The 15,590-nt window shown below is 49.2% G+C and overlaps 2 protein-coding genes across 2 annotated transcripts in view; both read left to right on the top strand.

Annotated features, from left to right (window-relative positions):
- LOC121433917 (constitutive coactivator of PPAR-gamma-like protein 1) overlaps positions 1 to 4,003 on the top strand; it is an 86,514-nt gene extending 82,511 nt beyond the window's left edge. The window contains exon 18 of the mRNA XM_041632590.1: positions 2,120 to 4,003. Within this exon, the coding sequence (XP_041488524.1) occupies positions 2,120 to 2,431 (312 nt within the window). The 3' untranslated portion in view covers positions 2,432 to 4,003. The remainder of the gene's footprint in view (positions 1 to 2,119) is intronic.
- Positions 4,004 to 11,982: 7,979 nt separating this feature from the next.
- Positions 11,983 to 15,590, top strand: part of LOC121434033 (lysine-specific demethylase PHF2) — a 74,156-nt gene continuing 70,548 nt past the window's right edge. Inside the window, exon 1 of the mRNA XM_041632788.1 lies at positions 11,983 to 12,339. Within this exon, the coding sequence (XP_041488722.1) occupies positions 12,242 to 12,339 (98 nt within the window). The 5' untranslated portion in view covers positions 11,983 to 12,241. The remainder of the gene's footprint in view (positions 12,340 to 15,590) is intronic.

The following is a 15,590-nucleotide window of genomic DNA, read 5'->3' as shown; positions in this document are numbered from 1 at the left end:
TCTTGGAGAATCTTGCTTCAGGAGGAGGTGATTAAATAATTCATCCCATAGTTAGTCAGTGCTTTGTCACACATTCACGGCACAGCTGGGGGCGGAGGGCATGTCTGTGTGCCCCTGCGTTCTTACACCACCTCTTTTAAAAGTACCTGTTTCCCTGGCCCCCGGGGAGCCATGATTTTGCCTCATTTGTCTTGATTCTATAAATACCTTTTTGTCCCATGTCCCCTTTAGGCTCCAGGTCTGTTCTGGTCTCTGAGGCCCTTTCCTTGGTGGGTTCTTAAAGAATTGCCCCTCAGGAAGGGCTGAAGGAAACTGTTCGATGTGAAGGTGTTTTCCTAATCAGGACACTGGCTTGCAGACTTTCCACCATTTTCTTGATTCCTTTATTTTCTTCAGCTCACCCAATGTTATTCATATTGAACTTACCTGTGTGCTAGACCTATGTTCCCCTATTGGTTTTGGTTTCCCATGAAGCCTTGCTGCCTTTCCTAAAGCCCCTGGCACTAACTGACCACACACTCAGAACAGTGAGCTTAGACCTTGCTCTTCAGGAGCTTGTCTCCAGTGGGCTGGCAGTGCTGCTTGGCTCTGGCTCAGTTCCTTTTCTTTGCCGCTTCTTTCTTTTTTAAAAGATTTATTTATTTATTTATTTATTATGTGCACAGTGTTCTGTCCACATGTATGCCTACAGGGCAGAAGAGGGCATCAGTCTCATTACAGATGGCTGTGAACTACCATCTGGTTGCTGGGAATTGAACTCAGGACCTCTGGAAGAGCAGCCAATGCTCTTAACCTCTGAGCCATCTTTCCAGCCTGTCTTTGTTGTTTTCGTCTTCAGTGTTCCAGTGGCCTTCTTGCTGGCTCTTCTATGCCTACCTTTGATTTTTGGAGGCTCTTCATTGCTTGTCTCCTCTCTTCTTTTTTGGTTTATAACTCAGGTTACAATTTACCTTTATGGGTTTTTTTTGTTTTCCTTGTTTGGTTGTTACTCTTCTGAGACACTCTCTCTACCATAGCCCTGGATGATCTGGAACTTGCTATGTAGGCCGGGTTGATCTCAAATTCATAGAGATTCCCTGCTACTGTCTCCTGGGTACTAGGATTAAAGTTATGGATCATTGTGCCATATGGAACACTATGCCACACCTTATGTATTCATTCATTCGTTCATTCATTCTTGTGTGTGTATAATGTATGTTTTATGCATTCATGAATCACAATGGTCACGTAGCAGTAAAAGCTCAACTTTGTGGCATTAATTTTTTATTTATTTATTTATTTATTTTTGAGGCAGCTTGAGCATTCAGCCCCATCATCCTTCTTGCTCCCAAAGAACCGTATTGACAGTCACTCCCCACCCTGTGACCTTTCCTTCAGCTTCCATTTGCCATTCAGTCTCATTTGTGTTAAGGGACGTTTATAATCCTGATTGTCATAACTTGTTGACTTAGAAACTTGATTTCTAAGGGGAGAAAGAAGGCTCACAGCAGAAAACTGCCAGGCCACAGTCTCTGTCACAATCAGGGTGAAGGCATCACCATCTCAGAGAGCCTTATGTTGGGAAATGTGTCAGACTCAAGGTCCATTGTTTTCAAGGGAAATTATTTGTCAACCTGCTTAGAGAAGGAGGCGCACTCCAGAAGAGGTCATTCCCAATCCTTGTGCTGTTGTTCATATAGCCTTGCTTCGTGTTGAGGGTGCCTGGCAGTGTTCTTGTTTACTCTGTAAAGATGGGGCATGTGCATTCTGAGACCTATGCATTTTGGAAAGTATGAGGACAGCCTCCATTTCAAAGAAGACTCACTAAAAGGTGCTTATAACTTTAAATAATTAGGTACTATGTAAAATTGTTAGAGCACTCCAAGTGGGACTTTATCATTTTAAAACAAACATTACCAGCAGAGATGTTGAGGCAAGCAAGGGGCTACAGAAGGAATTAGCCAAGATGGTTGAAGGCCGAGCAGAACAGAGGCAGAGGGCCTAGCCTCTCATATTTTCCTTTTTGAATTCTCTGGCTGAGGCATTATGGCCAAGCCATGTCCCTGCCCGTCCATGTTGTCCCCAGTCTAGCCCTGCCTCTTCCATACCTAAAGCTCTTATCACCTCTCCTTCTCAACAGGGCCGGCCTCCTTATGCTGCTTCAGCAGAAGAAGTGGCCAAAGAACTGAAGTCGAAATCTGGGGAATCCAAGTCCTCTGCTGTGTCCTCAGAAGGATCCCTGGCTGAAAACGGAGTGATGGCCGAGGAGAAGCCAGTGCCCCAACTTAATGGGAGCACAGGCGACACCAGGGCCCCCAGCCACTCTGAAAGTGCCTTGAACAATGACTCTAAAACGTGCAATACAAATCCTCACTTAAATGCACTAAGTACAGACAGCGCCTGCCGCAGGGAGGCTGCTCTGGAGGCAGCTGTCTTAAATAAAGAAGAGTAAACTTATTTTTTATAGAGGGTGAAGGATGCTGGAAGGGTAAGGATTTAGGAATACCTGGAGAGAAAGAGAGCCTGCAGTTATGTACATTTTGTCCTTTCCGTAAGAGAAAAATGAGGACTTTGGAAATTCAGATCCCTCTTTGATATCAGAGATTTAAAACAACACATTTTTTTAGTTTTAACCAGTTGTAGTCAAAATGCTACAATAAAACAAAAAAGGAGAAAGAAAATGAAGAGCATTTGACTCCCGCACTTAAAATGAAGTACACAAAGTTTTAACTGGTTATGACAAAAGCCTAGAGTTGTGTTTCTTGAACTATAAAGAAAACAAATTTTGGCAGTCTTTAAGTATATATAGCTTAAAATATAATTTTTAGCATTTGGCACCATATGTATGCCATTATATTTGATTTTTGCATTACTGTTTCACAATGAAGCTTTGTTTTAAGGCTTTGATTTTTATGATTATGAAAGAAATAAGGCACAACCACAGTTTTTCTTTCTTACTTAAATTTCATCACTGTTGATGTGGTTCTTTTGTGTTAAAAAAAAGTGCAACTATCAAAACTAAAAAAATTACAGAGTAAACTGCTGTTGTGCTGATTTTGAATACACAATACATCATACGTACTTTACAAGCAAGTTCAATGGAGATGAAGTTGAAATCATAGAAGATGCAAATGACCTTTCAAAATCAACACAATATGTTCTGAAACTTCGTGACTAATACACCATGCATCTGTGATCAATGAGCTATGTGGTTTTGATCGGATGTAGACCATTAGTGCTACTACTTGAGCTAAACTTCTGCATGGTCCATAATTTTTAAAGTGTGTAGTTACTATTATGCATGTTATTGTCCTTTCTTCCATTCTTACCAGTATGTGCCCATTTGCAAAACAAAAACGCTAATAATCAGTAATAGTCCTATAAAAGATGTTAACTCTGTTTAGTCATTGACTGATCTTGCTCTAACCTTAAAATTTTGTGATTATTGACCTCTGTTGCATTTATTCTAAACCCCCCAAATTATCTAGCTGTTTGGAATATCGACATTACCCTGGTGTACTCACTGCTGTGCGCATTACTGTTCTCTGTTGCTGTTTTATGCCTTCATATTAGCAAATATGAAATTCTGTGAAGAAAAACCCCCTTTGATCTTAAAAAACAAAACACCCCTCCCCTTCTGTAGCAGGAAACAGATTGCTTGTTCTTGAGAAGTTTCCCATCAGGAATTTAGTAGAAGCAGGTATACTTCTATCATTTTGATGTTTTGTTACTGTTTCCAAACAATGTACTTTGAATCAGAATCACTTCTTACGTTTCATATACTTCCGATGCTCTTCATCACATTAGTGATCAGAAATGAGGTGTAACTCCCCAGCCCCTGCCCGCAAGAGCTAAGTAGGATCTTACTGTAAGTTGAAGGGAGTTCCGCCCTAACTCATGGATTGTGAAGAATGAACTGCTGTTGGGTCTGATTGACTGTCGATGGATTGTGGTGTGGTGTATCCGGAGGCTATTGAATGCAACTTACAATGCTTAATAAAAATCTTTATTCTTTTAGTATAAAGTATGGTGTGGCTTTTAAATTCACTGGCGAAAGCATAAATTTAACAGAGGTTTAATTCAAATTGCAGTAGCTCATGAAGAGCTCGGTCAGATAACAAAAAGTTCAGAAATACCATGCCCTGTCAGAGTAATTCTAGAGGGACATAAGAAGGGATTAATACGAAGATTATTCTGAGCACAATGTTTTGAGCGCTATTAAAGACAATCTCCGACCAATAAGGCTAAGTCAAAAGTGAGTTTTATAAAGGCCTAAGAGGGTAAGATCTGGACTAAATCTTTCTTAAAGTTGGAGTTACAAGTGTGGCTGCTTTTTGTGAGTCTTTTTACCTCAATCTCCCCCAGCCTGATTTAGGTGTGCCTGGTTTAGTGGCCAGGAACTGCCTGCAGCGCGCGCTCCCAGCCCAGCCTCTGGCTTGGTGGGTGGAGCGGGCCTTGCGCAGCAGATGCGCGCGCATCTAGGGGCGGGGCCGAGCCGTGCCCAAGGCCCTGGCCCCTCACGCTGCTGCACCAGGGCGGAATCGCGTGACGAGGCCTGAGACTGCGCCTGCTCGGTTGGTCGGGCCCTGATACTTAAAGAGCCGCGTCTACGGCCTTACACCCTCTGGGTACCGCTATTCGCGGCGTCCGTAGGCCTCAGGAAGGACCCGAGACACAGCCGCTGGGATCCCGACCAGTCGGCGTCTTTTACCGTGGCCTCCAAATCACGGGGGAGAATACTTCTGTCCGATTCTATTAATTTGGTCTCCAGGGTTTCGGGGACAGTGAACCTCGGTACCTGTTGCCCATATCCTTTGGCTGTGTTTGGTAGCCGGGCCTATACAAAATTCAAGGTCTCCGTGGCCAGTGGGAAGCAAGTCCACTCCACTCTGGATTCCAATAGAACAGCCCAGCAGCACAAGTAGGGGAAGATTGCTAACTCTGAATATGCACCCTCGCAGTCTTAGTCACAAACCTCTCTCTTCTGGATCCTCCTGGCATGGGGAGAGCTAACTGACCAGAATGGCCTGGCTTAAACTGAGGGGTGGATAGATTTGTGCACCATAAAGTCCCAACGACAGGATCTCAGGGATTTCCCCTCTGTGGCATCCTTTCCCCTGCTTTCATATTATTTGGATTGCATGTGTTTAGAGCCTAAGATACCATTCTTGGCTCCAGGGTAGGCTTCCACCTTAACGACTAGAAGTTTAGGCTTGAGCATGAGGGAGAGTGTTCTGGATATGGTACTGGACCCTCGCTTTGCTGGAGACATACTCACTGTTCCTCACACACCACCGGAATTTCAGGGGACTTTATTCATATGTGGCGCTGGCCAGAACTCAGGAACAAATCTGAGGCTGTACACACCAAACATGAACTCAGTCTGGTGTTGTTCCTGGTCGGATGGCAGATTGTGCTTGACCTGATGCTCTTGGTAGCATCTTTTAGAAAGAAACTTTCATGATTTTTGCTGTAACTCTGTCATCTTGAAACAACTATTGTGAACACTGGGTCTTCTTTTTTGTTGTCATATGTATTTTCTTTTTCTCTTCAGCACAGAGGGGACATTCTGCTTATGAGTTTAAGGTTCTTGTGTGGCACCTTTACCAGGCTTTGCTCCCCCCTACAAGGGACAAGGCAGAAGGCCTGCACCTTGAAGCATTTCCACTAAAATGGGGGAGCAACACAAGTGTTCACATTTAATAAGCCAACTACGAGGACAGGAGATGGAGTGAGGGGTGGATATGCAACTCGGTAGGTGAGTCCTTGTTGTTTCTTAGAGCTGTTTGTATGAACAGGCTTAGCTGCCTAGCAACGCCAGTCTGATGGCAACTTGCCAATTTTGACAAGCAAAAATCGGCCTTCATTTATATGACCTTGATCCTCAGGAGGGTAAACATCTTGATGGTTATGGTTAATGTAGCCTCATTCTTGTGATAGAGAATGTTGGATAATTCCTGTCTATATCTTCAGCCACACATTACTTAGATGGACAAAAGTCAGCCTGTCCCTGGATCACTCAGTTCAAGGCCAGCCTAGTCTACAGAGTGAGTTCCAGGACAGCCAGGGCTACACAGAAAACCCTGTCTCAGAAAAGGAAAAGAAACAGATTTTAAAAACCAAAAAAACAAAAACCAAAAAACAAAGCCTGGCTATCCCAACTCTCCTTGCAAGCCCTAGTGACCAGCTCTGAGAATGTGATAATTTATTGTTCCCTCTCTGCCTACCTTTCCCCATGATATCTTAGAAACATGTTTTCTGCTATTTAGCCCTTCATGTGGTGGAGTAGAAAGGGAAGAGGTCTTTTTGTCATGGGCCTGTCCCTAGTGGGTCTGCCAACCCTGCCTATATCCTCCACACATGGCTCCCTGAGTGATGCTCTGCCATCTCCTGAACCACATTAGGGTGCTCAGGCCCTTGTCATCACCTTATGAGCTCTTCCAGAAAGTTATGGATATGGCTCAGACTGAGGTGACCTGGAGGCCCTCAGGTGAAGCCATGTGGAAGCTTTTTGTAAAGACGTAGCACCCTTTATTAGGGGCTGAACCATGCCCCCCTCTCCCAACTCATTGGACAAAGGCATGACTCCTAGGATCTCAGAATGTGATCTTATTTGGAAATAAGGCCTCAGTAGATGTAGTTAGCTGAGGAGTTGGGACAAAGTCATGTTGGAGTAGGATGGGCCCTTATCCCGTATGACTGGTGTTCTTATAAAAAGGGAACTTGGGCACAGGAACACAGGGCCAAGGCCATGGGAAGACAGGAATGACAATGTCCTAGGCCAGGAAGCTATGAGAAGATGGACAGAGGCCAGACATAGATCCTTTTCCGGTACCTCTAAAGGACTGCAGCCCTGCAGACCCTTGATTGGGGACCTTTGGGTTCCAGAACCAGAGAGATGGTAAATGTCTGCTCTCCAGGGCACCCAGTCTCTAGTCCGGGATTTTCATGCCTGGTAAGTAGAAGTTTCTGAGCCCATAGCAGGGTCACTTCTACTCATCCAGGGCCTAAACTTACTCCCCTGTCCCTGGCTTCTGGAATTGGAAATGGCCCAGGGTAGAATGTGAATGGTTGTGGTTCCATGGACAACAAATACAACTAAGGAGCCAGAACCGAAGTGGGTCACGCTTTTGTAGATGGGATTTCAGACTGAAGGTCTGAACCAAGTACCACAGTGAGTCTTGCACAAAGTACCCCAAAACCCATGCATCTGGATCAAAAGACCTGATTTTCCCTGGGTAGAGGGAGGCCCATCCAGTCTTTGATGCCCTGTCTGCTCACTCCAGGAGAGTTACAGGGACTGGCACTGAGCCTGCTGCAGAAGGCACAGTTCTCTGGGGCTGTGAGACACCACCTGAGTGGGGAGAGCAGCACAGTTATATAAACACACAATTTAAAAGGAATCCATGTAAAAACATGAGCTAGAAGGGGTGGAAGCTTCCAGGAAAAACAGCAGAGTGAGTGAAAACTTCCCAGGTACCAGGGAAGCCGTACTAGGGGATGACTTGGAGGACAGGTAGGATGAGGCAGGGCACATGCATCCAGGATAGCTCTGAACAGTATACATGCATGTGTGTGCACCCTCACACGACACCTTTTGTTAAAATACATGGCTTTGGTAAAGAGCAATATACAAGATCAACATGGAAAGTCAGTTTTGTTTCCAAACTCTAAGAATGAATAGCCTAAAATAAACAAATACATGAGAATTCTAATGCTAAAGATGTAGTTCATTGGTGAAGTGTTTCCTAGCTGCATGAAGTTCTGGATTCCAGTTCCAGCACCCCGAAAGGTTGGTTCATGACTATAAACTATACACTGAAGAGATGGGAGGATACAGGATTCAAGGTCATGTTCAGCTACCAAAGCTAGTGGTTAGCCTACATCACAACAGACTGTATTTAAAGGGGTGGGTTGCCAACGAGATGGTTCAGTGGTTAAAAGCATTGGCTACTCTTCCAGAGGTCCCAGCACCCACTTGGTAGATAACAATAGCCTGTAACTCCAGTCTAAGGAGATCTGATACCCTCTTCTGGCCTCCATGGGCACCAGGCACACAGCAGATGTACAGACATACATGTAGGCAAAACACCCATACACACAGAATAAAAAGTAAAAAAAAAATAGACTAAAGAGGAATGTTTTATATTACAGTCAACGAACCAGTGTAATGACTCAGTAGATAAAGATGCCCGCCTCTGAAGCTTGATTGAATTTGAACACTGGGATCCACATAGTCGGTGAGAAAGACTCCTCCAAGTTGTCCTCTGTACCCCCATATACACATACAAATATTTACAAACACACATTAAATAAATGTTAGAAATAAAGAAATAGTTAACAAAAAAAAAACTACTCAAGAATAAATAAGTGGGCAGTGGTAGCACACACCCTTAATCCCAGCAGATCTCTGTGAGTTTGAGGCCAGCCTGGTCTACAAGAGCTAATTCCAGGACAGGCTCCAAAGCAACACAGAGAAACCCTGTCTCGAAAAGCAAAACAAAATAAATCAAACAACAAAAAGAATAAACCAAGGGAGCGAGGCAAATGACCAGATTTTGCTCAGAGTAATTAAATGGAAAGACAGACTGTGTTCACAGATTAGAAAACTTTATACGTAACCACTTAACAGCACTGTATAGGGCTGACGAGATGCCTCAGCAGGTAAAGGCACTTGCTGCTAAGCCTGACAACCTGAGTTTGATCCTCTCCGAAGCAAATAAATAAATAAATATATAGTAATAAAAAATTAAAACCTATAGATTTTCCTAAAATCCATAGAAAATGTCATCTTTTTGAAAAATAAATCTTTACAAATTCTGAGTGTGTGTGTGTGTGCGTGTACATGGCATGGCACCCATGTGGTGGTCAGAAGGTAATGTTGTGGAGTTAGTTTTCTCATTGGCCTTAATGCAGGTTCTGGAGAACCTATTAAACTCAGGTTGCCAGGTTTGCATGACAAATACCTCTACCTGGCCCCAAGAACAATTTAAGAAGAAAAAAATGCTAAAATTCATTTTGTTTAAATTTTTTGGGGGGGTTTTGTTTGTTTTTGATTTTTGAGACTGGGTTTTTTCTGTGTAGCTCTGACTGTCCTGGACCTCGCTCTGTAGACCAGTCTGACCTTGAACTCATAGAGATCCACCTGCATCTGTCTCTCAAATGCTGGGATTAAAGGTGTTCACCACCACTGCCCAAATAGCCTTAGAAGTCTTATAAAAAAAAAAAAAGAATTAGAAGACTCACACTTCCTGATGACAAAGCTTACTACGAAGTAGAGTCATCGAGACTGTGTAACCTCAGCATAAAAAGATACATTGACAACCTGGATTCAACAAAGAGCCCAGAAACAACCCACCTATGTCAGAATTCACAATAAGGGAGGGGCCGGCAAGACGGCTCAGCCAGTAAAGTGCTCACCACCCAGCCTGACAACTTGAGTTTAGTCCCTGGGGCCCACATGGGAGAGAGAACTGACTACTGCATAGTTAGTTGTTCTCTGACCTCCACACACGCACTGTGGCACATGCGTGGTCACACAATACACTGAATAAATAAATGGGGTTGGGGGAAAACCCTGCCTCCAGGAGAAAAGGTCCATTTCTTCAGGAGTGGTTCTGGGAAACCCTGGTATTTACCAGGAAGCCAATGGAGTTGCTCAGTGTACCACAGTGTAGGGAACCTTGTTAATGCCTAGAAATTGAGTTGCTGTGCAGTACCAAGGTCATGGTGCCACTGCAGTGCCCAGAGATAAGGCTGGTGTGGAGATCATATAGCTGTGAGCCAGTTCCCCTTAGAGGGCCACAGGCCAGGCAGTGGGGATGAATGGTGGTGTGCAGAACTGAAGCTGAGCCCTAAGCAGCGGAGGGGGCAGAAGCGCCAGTAGAGGGGGCCACCAGACCACACTGCCCTGCTCTGGAGCACCTCTTATGGCCAACAGGAACATCTCACTATCACCTCCTTGTCCCCTCTCCTGGGTCATGTTCTCAGAGCATGGCTCACCTGTTCAGCCTTTCCCTGTTTTCCTCTACTCAAATCTTAGTCCATCCCTGGCTCTCTACTTCAGGGTGAATAGGAAAGCGGAGACTCTTCTGAGCTATGGTGCACGGCTGTCAGCATACAGTAGGTGCTCAATAAACAACTAAAGATAGAAGGTGGGGGAAAAGAACAGAAGTTAGAGCCGGGCACAGTGCAGCAACCCCAGGAGAGCTCTGAGAATCAGGAAAGTATCTGGTTCCCACGCACAGGGACAGCTTGTGGTGGGCACAGCCGCCTGCCAGAGAGAACATCAGAAGGTGGAGAGTAGATGGAGGCACCCAGTGGTTAGTACCCCACCAGAAGGAGGACAGACTTTCAGGGAGAAGGGTGAGGGGATAGGCACAGGTTCAGGACTAATGTGTGTAGGGAGTGCTCTTCCCTTGCTCCCTCTGCCCCAACCCTTGGCAGGCCACTCCTCTTCTGCATTTCACTGCTCCCAGCTTCGGTTTTCACTTCTGCTAAATGGCATCAGCACCACCTCTTGGGGAAATGGAGGGTCCTTTAGGTAATGGAGATAAAGTTTGCCCCCTACAGGACTCACTCTGGGTCTCCCATAGGCTCCACCCTTTAGTTGCAGGAGTTCACACCTGGTGCTGATGCTATCTAGGGACCGTGCCTTAACAGTTATTCGTTGACTTCTCATGAGAAGAAGCACCAGGACAAAGCAGACCAAAGGTGACAGCCGGAATCCAGGCAGGTGACTTGAACTGAGCTCGTCCTGTACAGTTTGGAGGGTACTTTACCTGCTCCCAATTTCCCACGTTATTTTTCCTACCTCCCCTTCCACATGTGTGCTCTTAGCTAAAGCACTGTTTGCCCTGGGCCAGATTCTGAGTTGTGTTCCTGGGTTCACAAATTTGGGGCGGGAAGGGGGTGGCTGAGGGCAGATTCTAGCTCAATGAGAGGATCTCCGTGAGTCACCTGCAATGGGAGCAAATGGTTGATTGGCAGCAGCAGTCTGGGCAGGGATGTTGAGGACTCTGCCTTGACAAGGTAAGAGAGGCCTGAGACTCGAGCTCACCTGCAGAGACTAGCATCTCCACGTGTTATGTGGGGACAAGCAGAGAGAAGGCAAATCTAGCAGACAGGTTTCTTACTGGGCATGTGTCCCTGCTCCGCAGAAGCGACCTGGGTAGGGGATAGAGGACCCCTCACTCGTATCCCACCAGCAAATGAACAAATAAGTTCTAAGCAGGACAGGTGAGACTAGGGAGCCAGTTCAGGGCAAGGCTGCAGGGGCGAGAGCGACAACACAACCCCTTTTCTTCTTCCCAATCCTGTGGCTCAGATGCGAGTCCTGGACTGTCCTCCGCCCCTAAGGTCTGGGGGTCTAGGGTTGTAATGCGGGCTCCTGGACGGCCCACTGCCAGGTGAGCTGTGTCTCATAGTAGCTCGCTCTCGGGTCCCCTGACTTTTGTCCTCCACCTCTGGGAGCCGGAGCATCAGGAAAGTTCACCGGATCGCGCGAAGGAGCCAGGCAGTCCCCAGTTAGGAAGAAGGGGAAGGGGAGGTTGTTCAAGAGTCAGTAAACTCATACGCAGTTCGGGATGGGAGGGAAGCTGCCGGGCCCAGGAAGAGGAAAATCCCCCTGTCCATCCCACTTCGGGGTCAGAAGAAAGTTAAGGCCAAGGAGTTGCTTCTGGCTGAGGCAGGGCTGGGCGGACTGTGCTCACGCAGTCGGAGACAGGGGGCTCCGCGACTCGCCTCCCCTGTCGTCCCGGGGCCACCCTCTCCTCGCCGGGTCTTCCCGGACTGGCTGCTGGCTCCCCCGGGCCCGCGGCCCACCTTCTACCGCGGCCCGCCTTCCCGGCGGCGGGAGCGGGGCCCAGGCCGGCGGGCGGAGGCGGCGCCACCCGGGGCGCTGACGTAGCGGCCGCTCGGCGGCCGGGGGTCCCTTCGGTGGGGCCGCGGCTCCCCGCCCGCCGCCCCCCGCGCGTCCATTCGCTTTGTGTCCCGCGCGCGGCCGGGACCCCCGCGCACTCTCAGCCTTGCGCCCCGCGGCCCGGCGGGCGGCTCCCGGCGCGGCCCCAGCAGCCCGCGCCGGCATTGTGTGGACGCGCCCGGCCGCGAGCGCGCGCGCGGGCCCTGCCGAGCGCCCCCGGCCCCGTCCGCTCCGGCCGCGGCGCCCGCGCCCGCCGCCCCCGCCGCCCTCGCCGCGCGGCCCCCGGCCCGGCCCGGCCCGACCCGGGCAGCGCAGCGGCGGGGCGAGCGGCGGCGCGGCAACATGGCGACGGTGCCCGTGTACTGCGTCTGCCGGCTGCCCTACGACGTTACCCGCTTCATGATCGAGTGCGACGCCTGCAAGGACTGGTTCCACGGCAGGTGAGCGCGCCGCGGCCCGCCCGGCCCACCGAGCCCCGCGCCCGGGCCGCGCGCCCCGGGCCCCGCTGGGCACCGCAGCCGCGTTCGGCCGCCGGGCCGCGCGCCCTTTTGTGCCCAGGGCGGGGGCGTACGGCCGCGGCGCACAAAGCGAGGCCCTCGGCCGGGGGCGGGCGAGGGGCGCGGGGAAGTTGGGGCTCCGGCCGCTATGGGGCTGGGACCCGGCCGTCTGACAGCGGGGCCGCAGTGGCCGCGGAGGCCCGGAGCCGGACGAGGCCCAGGCCTGGGGCCCCCGCCGCCAGCCCCCTGCGAAGTTGCAGGAACTTTCCCCGCGCGGGCTCGGGGCGGCCGGGCCGGGAGAGGCGGGCGCGCGGCCCGGCGCGGTTCCCCCGAGAGGCGCGACTGGTGGGCTCCGGACCTGGCAAGGCTAGGGCAGACCCGAGGACGGTAGCGAGGTGGTGGCCGGTGCCCCCAGCCCTTGCCGGAACCGGGAAACCTCCCCAGGACCTTGTCCTGGCGGGCCGGAACCCTCTGGGGACCCTGCGCGCCTATGGCCCGGGCCGGCCTGCGGGCCTAGGCGGGAGTGCAGTGACAGACCGATGTGAGTGTCTGTCTTGTGTTGGGGTGGGGGTGTTGTGGCTTGGCCACCTCCTTCCTGGCCTGTTCGGTTCCCCATTTCCCTCCTCCCTGCCCCAGGCAGAGACACCCCAGTTTTGACGTGACCTTATGCTCTTTAAGGAAGATGGGGAGGGGGAAGGAGGTAAGCCCGGAGATCCTAAACCCGCCCTCTTGGCCCTTGACGGTGGCCATGACCTGGCCTTGTGCCTACTTTTCGAGAGCCTAAGTCCCTTCCTACTCAGAAGAGGAGGAGAAAGAGGTGATCATCCTGCTTAAACTGCTCCAACAGGTTCTCTTGTGTCTGACTTTGCCTGTGGGGTGTGCTTGGGCCTCAAGAAGGCTGACCCAAAGCTGGACGGATCTGTCTGTCCCCCTGGGTGTGAGTTTTTAGTAGGTAGTAGCAGGGTGTGTAGTTCTGGATGGTCCCTGACCTTCCTTCCAAAGAGAAGACCCTCCTGTTTGCTCACATCCAGAATCTTTAGGAATCTTAAAGAGCTGGGGAGCTAAGGAGCAGGGATGTGATGGGCTGGCTCACATCTGTAGGCCCTAGGACAGAGGCTTATCCGACTCTCGTGGGGTAACCTGACTAGCCTTAGGAAGAGTGGTCTTTTATGGCTCTCTAAAAACTCTGGAATATCCTGTGCTGCCTCCCCCAAATATCTAGGGCTATAGAGAGCCCTCAGAGCTGTGTGACCCCTGGACTCTGCTCCAAATAGTGCCACTGTAAACAGTTAACTAACTGGTATCCATCTCCAAGGGGTCTGTGGCCAGATCACGGTGGAGGCCTCCCCCAATCCAGAAACGCTGGAAATCTGGTCCTCAGTAGCTCTAAGAGTGGTGGAACCCCCTCTTCCTGTCTTAATCCAGGGCCTGCAGCACCCCTGGGTACTTGTCAGCTGAGCTTTTGCCCAAGCAGAGAAAGGGGAGATGAGCTCAGTGAGCAGTCTTGATACTAGACGACATTTGTTATCTGTTTTTGTTTTGTTTCTGGAGGCCTAGTCACCTTACTACTTCTCCGAGGATTTCAGTTTGATCTGAGACAGGCAGTTGATTAGCCCAGATGCGTTTGCACCTGTTCAGGGCTCTGGGTTGTAACAGGGCTCAGTCATGGCAGGTGTTTTCTTATGCTCAAGTGCACCCTGAGTGGTGCCTGTTTGTGGGTTTAGACCTCTGACTAGCTCTGTGTAGGGTCAAGGGTTGGGGCCTAAGTGAGGCAAGGTGGGAAAGGCCTGGGCCTCTTCCTGCTCCGGTAGCCTGGGACAGATCCCTGAGCCCCTCTCAAGTCTCTCTTATTCAAGAGTGGGAGTGGAAGGCATGTGCTCAGCTTCGTGTGTTGTCTCTCCCTCCAGAGAGTCTTGAACTAAGACCCCAGATGGCTCTCTTCAGACCTGGGTAGCCGCACCTGGGTTGTTAATACCCTCAGTTTACATTTTACCTCCCCTTTGAACAGCCTGTATTCCTTTACACTTTTGATCTTGAGGAAACAAGACTTACCGAAGAAATTGTTAGCATGGTTTCCCCAGGAGTGGTAGAGCATACCTATAATCCCAGCACCAACAAGGTGGAGGAGGCAGGAACATCAAGAGTTCAAGGCTATCCTTGGTGTTATACATCCTGTTTGAGGCCAGCCTCAGGTGTATGAGATGCTGTCTGGAAAGTAGCAGCAAGGGCTAATGGGATGTCTCAGCAGAGAAAGGCTCTTGCTGACAAGGCCATTGACCCCAGTTCTAGTCCCAGGACCCACATGGGAGATGCAGGCTGTCCTCTGATCTCCACATCTGACCCATGACATGAACTCCCGTCCAAAATAAACTTGAACAGTAGTAACAAATGCACCCAAACACCAATAACAACAGAAGGAATTTTGCTACACATAGCCTCCAATTCACTTCTTCTAAGTGACTTAGTGGACTATGCCAGCTTTGAAATTAAGGCGAGAACTTTGGCTCAATGCTAGGGACTGAACGCCACACTTTATTCCAACTTCTTTAGCCAGGTTTCCCTCCTTTAAGTACTTTTCCTGTTTCCAGATCCCACACAGAGTTGGATTCTTTACCCTGGCAAATGTCTCTTAAAAGGAAACTTTGTATCATTCTCTAAAATGGAGCATTATTGTAACTTCATACACAGTAACCGTAAAAATAAACACAGTAGCCAGGCGATGGTCTCACATGCCTTTAATACCAGCACTTGGGAGGCAGAGGCAGGTGGATCTCTGAGTTGGAGGCCAGCCTGATCTACAGAGCCAATTCCAGGACAGCCAGGACTATACAGAGAACTCCTGTCTTGAAAACAAAAACAAAACAAAGCAAAACAAAAAACCCCACAGTAACCAGAAAGCCTCAGTTTGTCCTACCTGGGGTCACATTACACATTTCCAGCAAGGCTTTGGTGGCGATTGGAATGAGGATCTCTTAAGTCACCTATGCTTACAGCGATGGGTTGTTGGTTCTTGCCTGCTTCTGTGACCTAGAACTTGCTTGGGATGGCCACTTTCTAAAGCCCAGCTTGAGTCATGCTTAGTGACCTATGGAGGTCAGAATAGGATCTCATATTCCCTAGAACTGGAAGTATGGGTGATTATGAACTGCCATGTAGGTATTGGGATTTGAAATCACAGCACCCTGGCAGGTGAT

The sequence above is a fragment of the Microtus oregoni genome, unplaced genomic scaffold (assembly GCF_018167655.1).
Source record: "Microtus oregoni isolate MIOR12 unplaced genomic scaffold, Mior012 000042F_ref0000377, whole genome shotgun sequence".
NCBI classification, from domain to species: Eukaryota; Metazoa; Chordata; class Mammalia; order Rodentia; family Cricetidae; genus Microtus; species Microtus oregoni.
The sequence above is the reverse complement of the archived record's forward strand: the minus strand, read 5'-3'. Positions and strand labels throughout refer to the sequence as shown.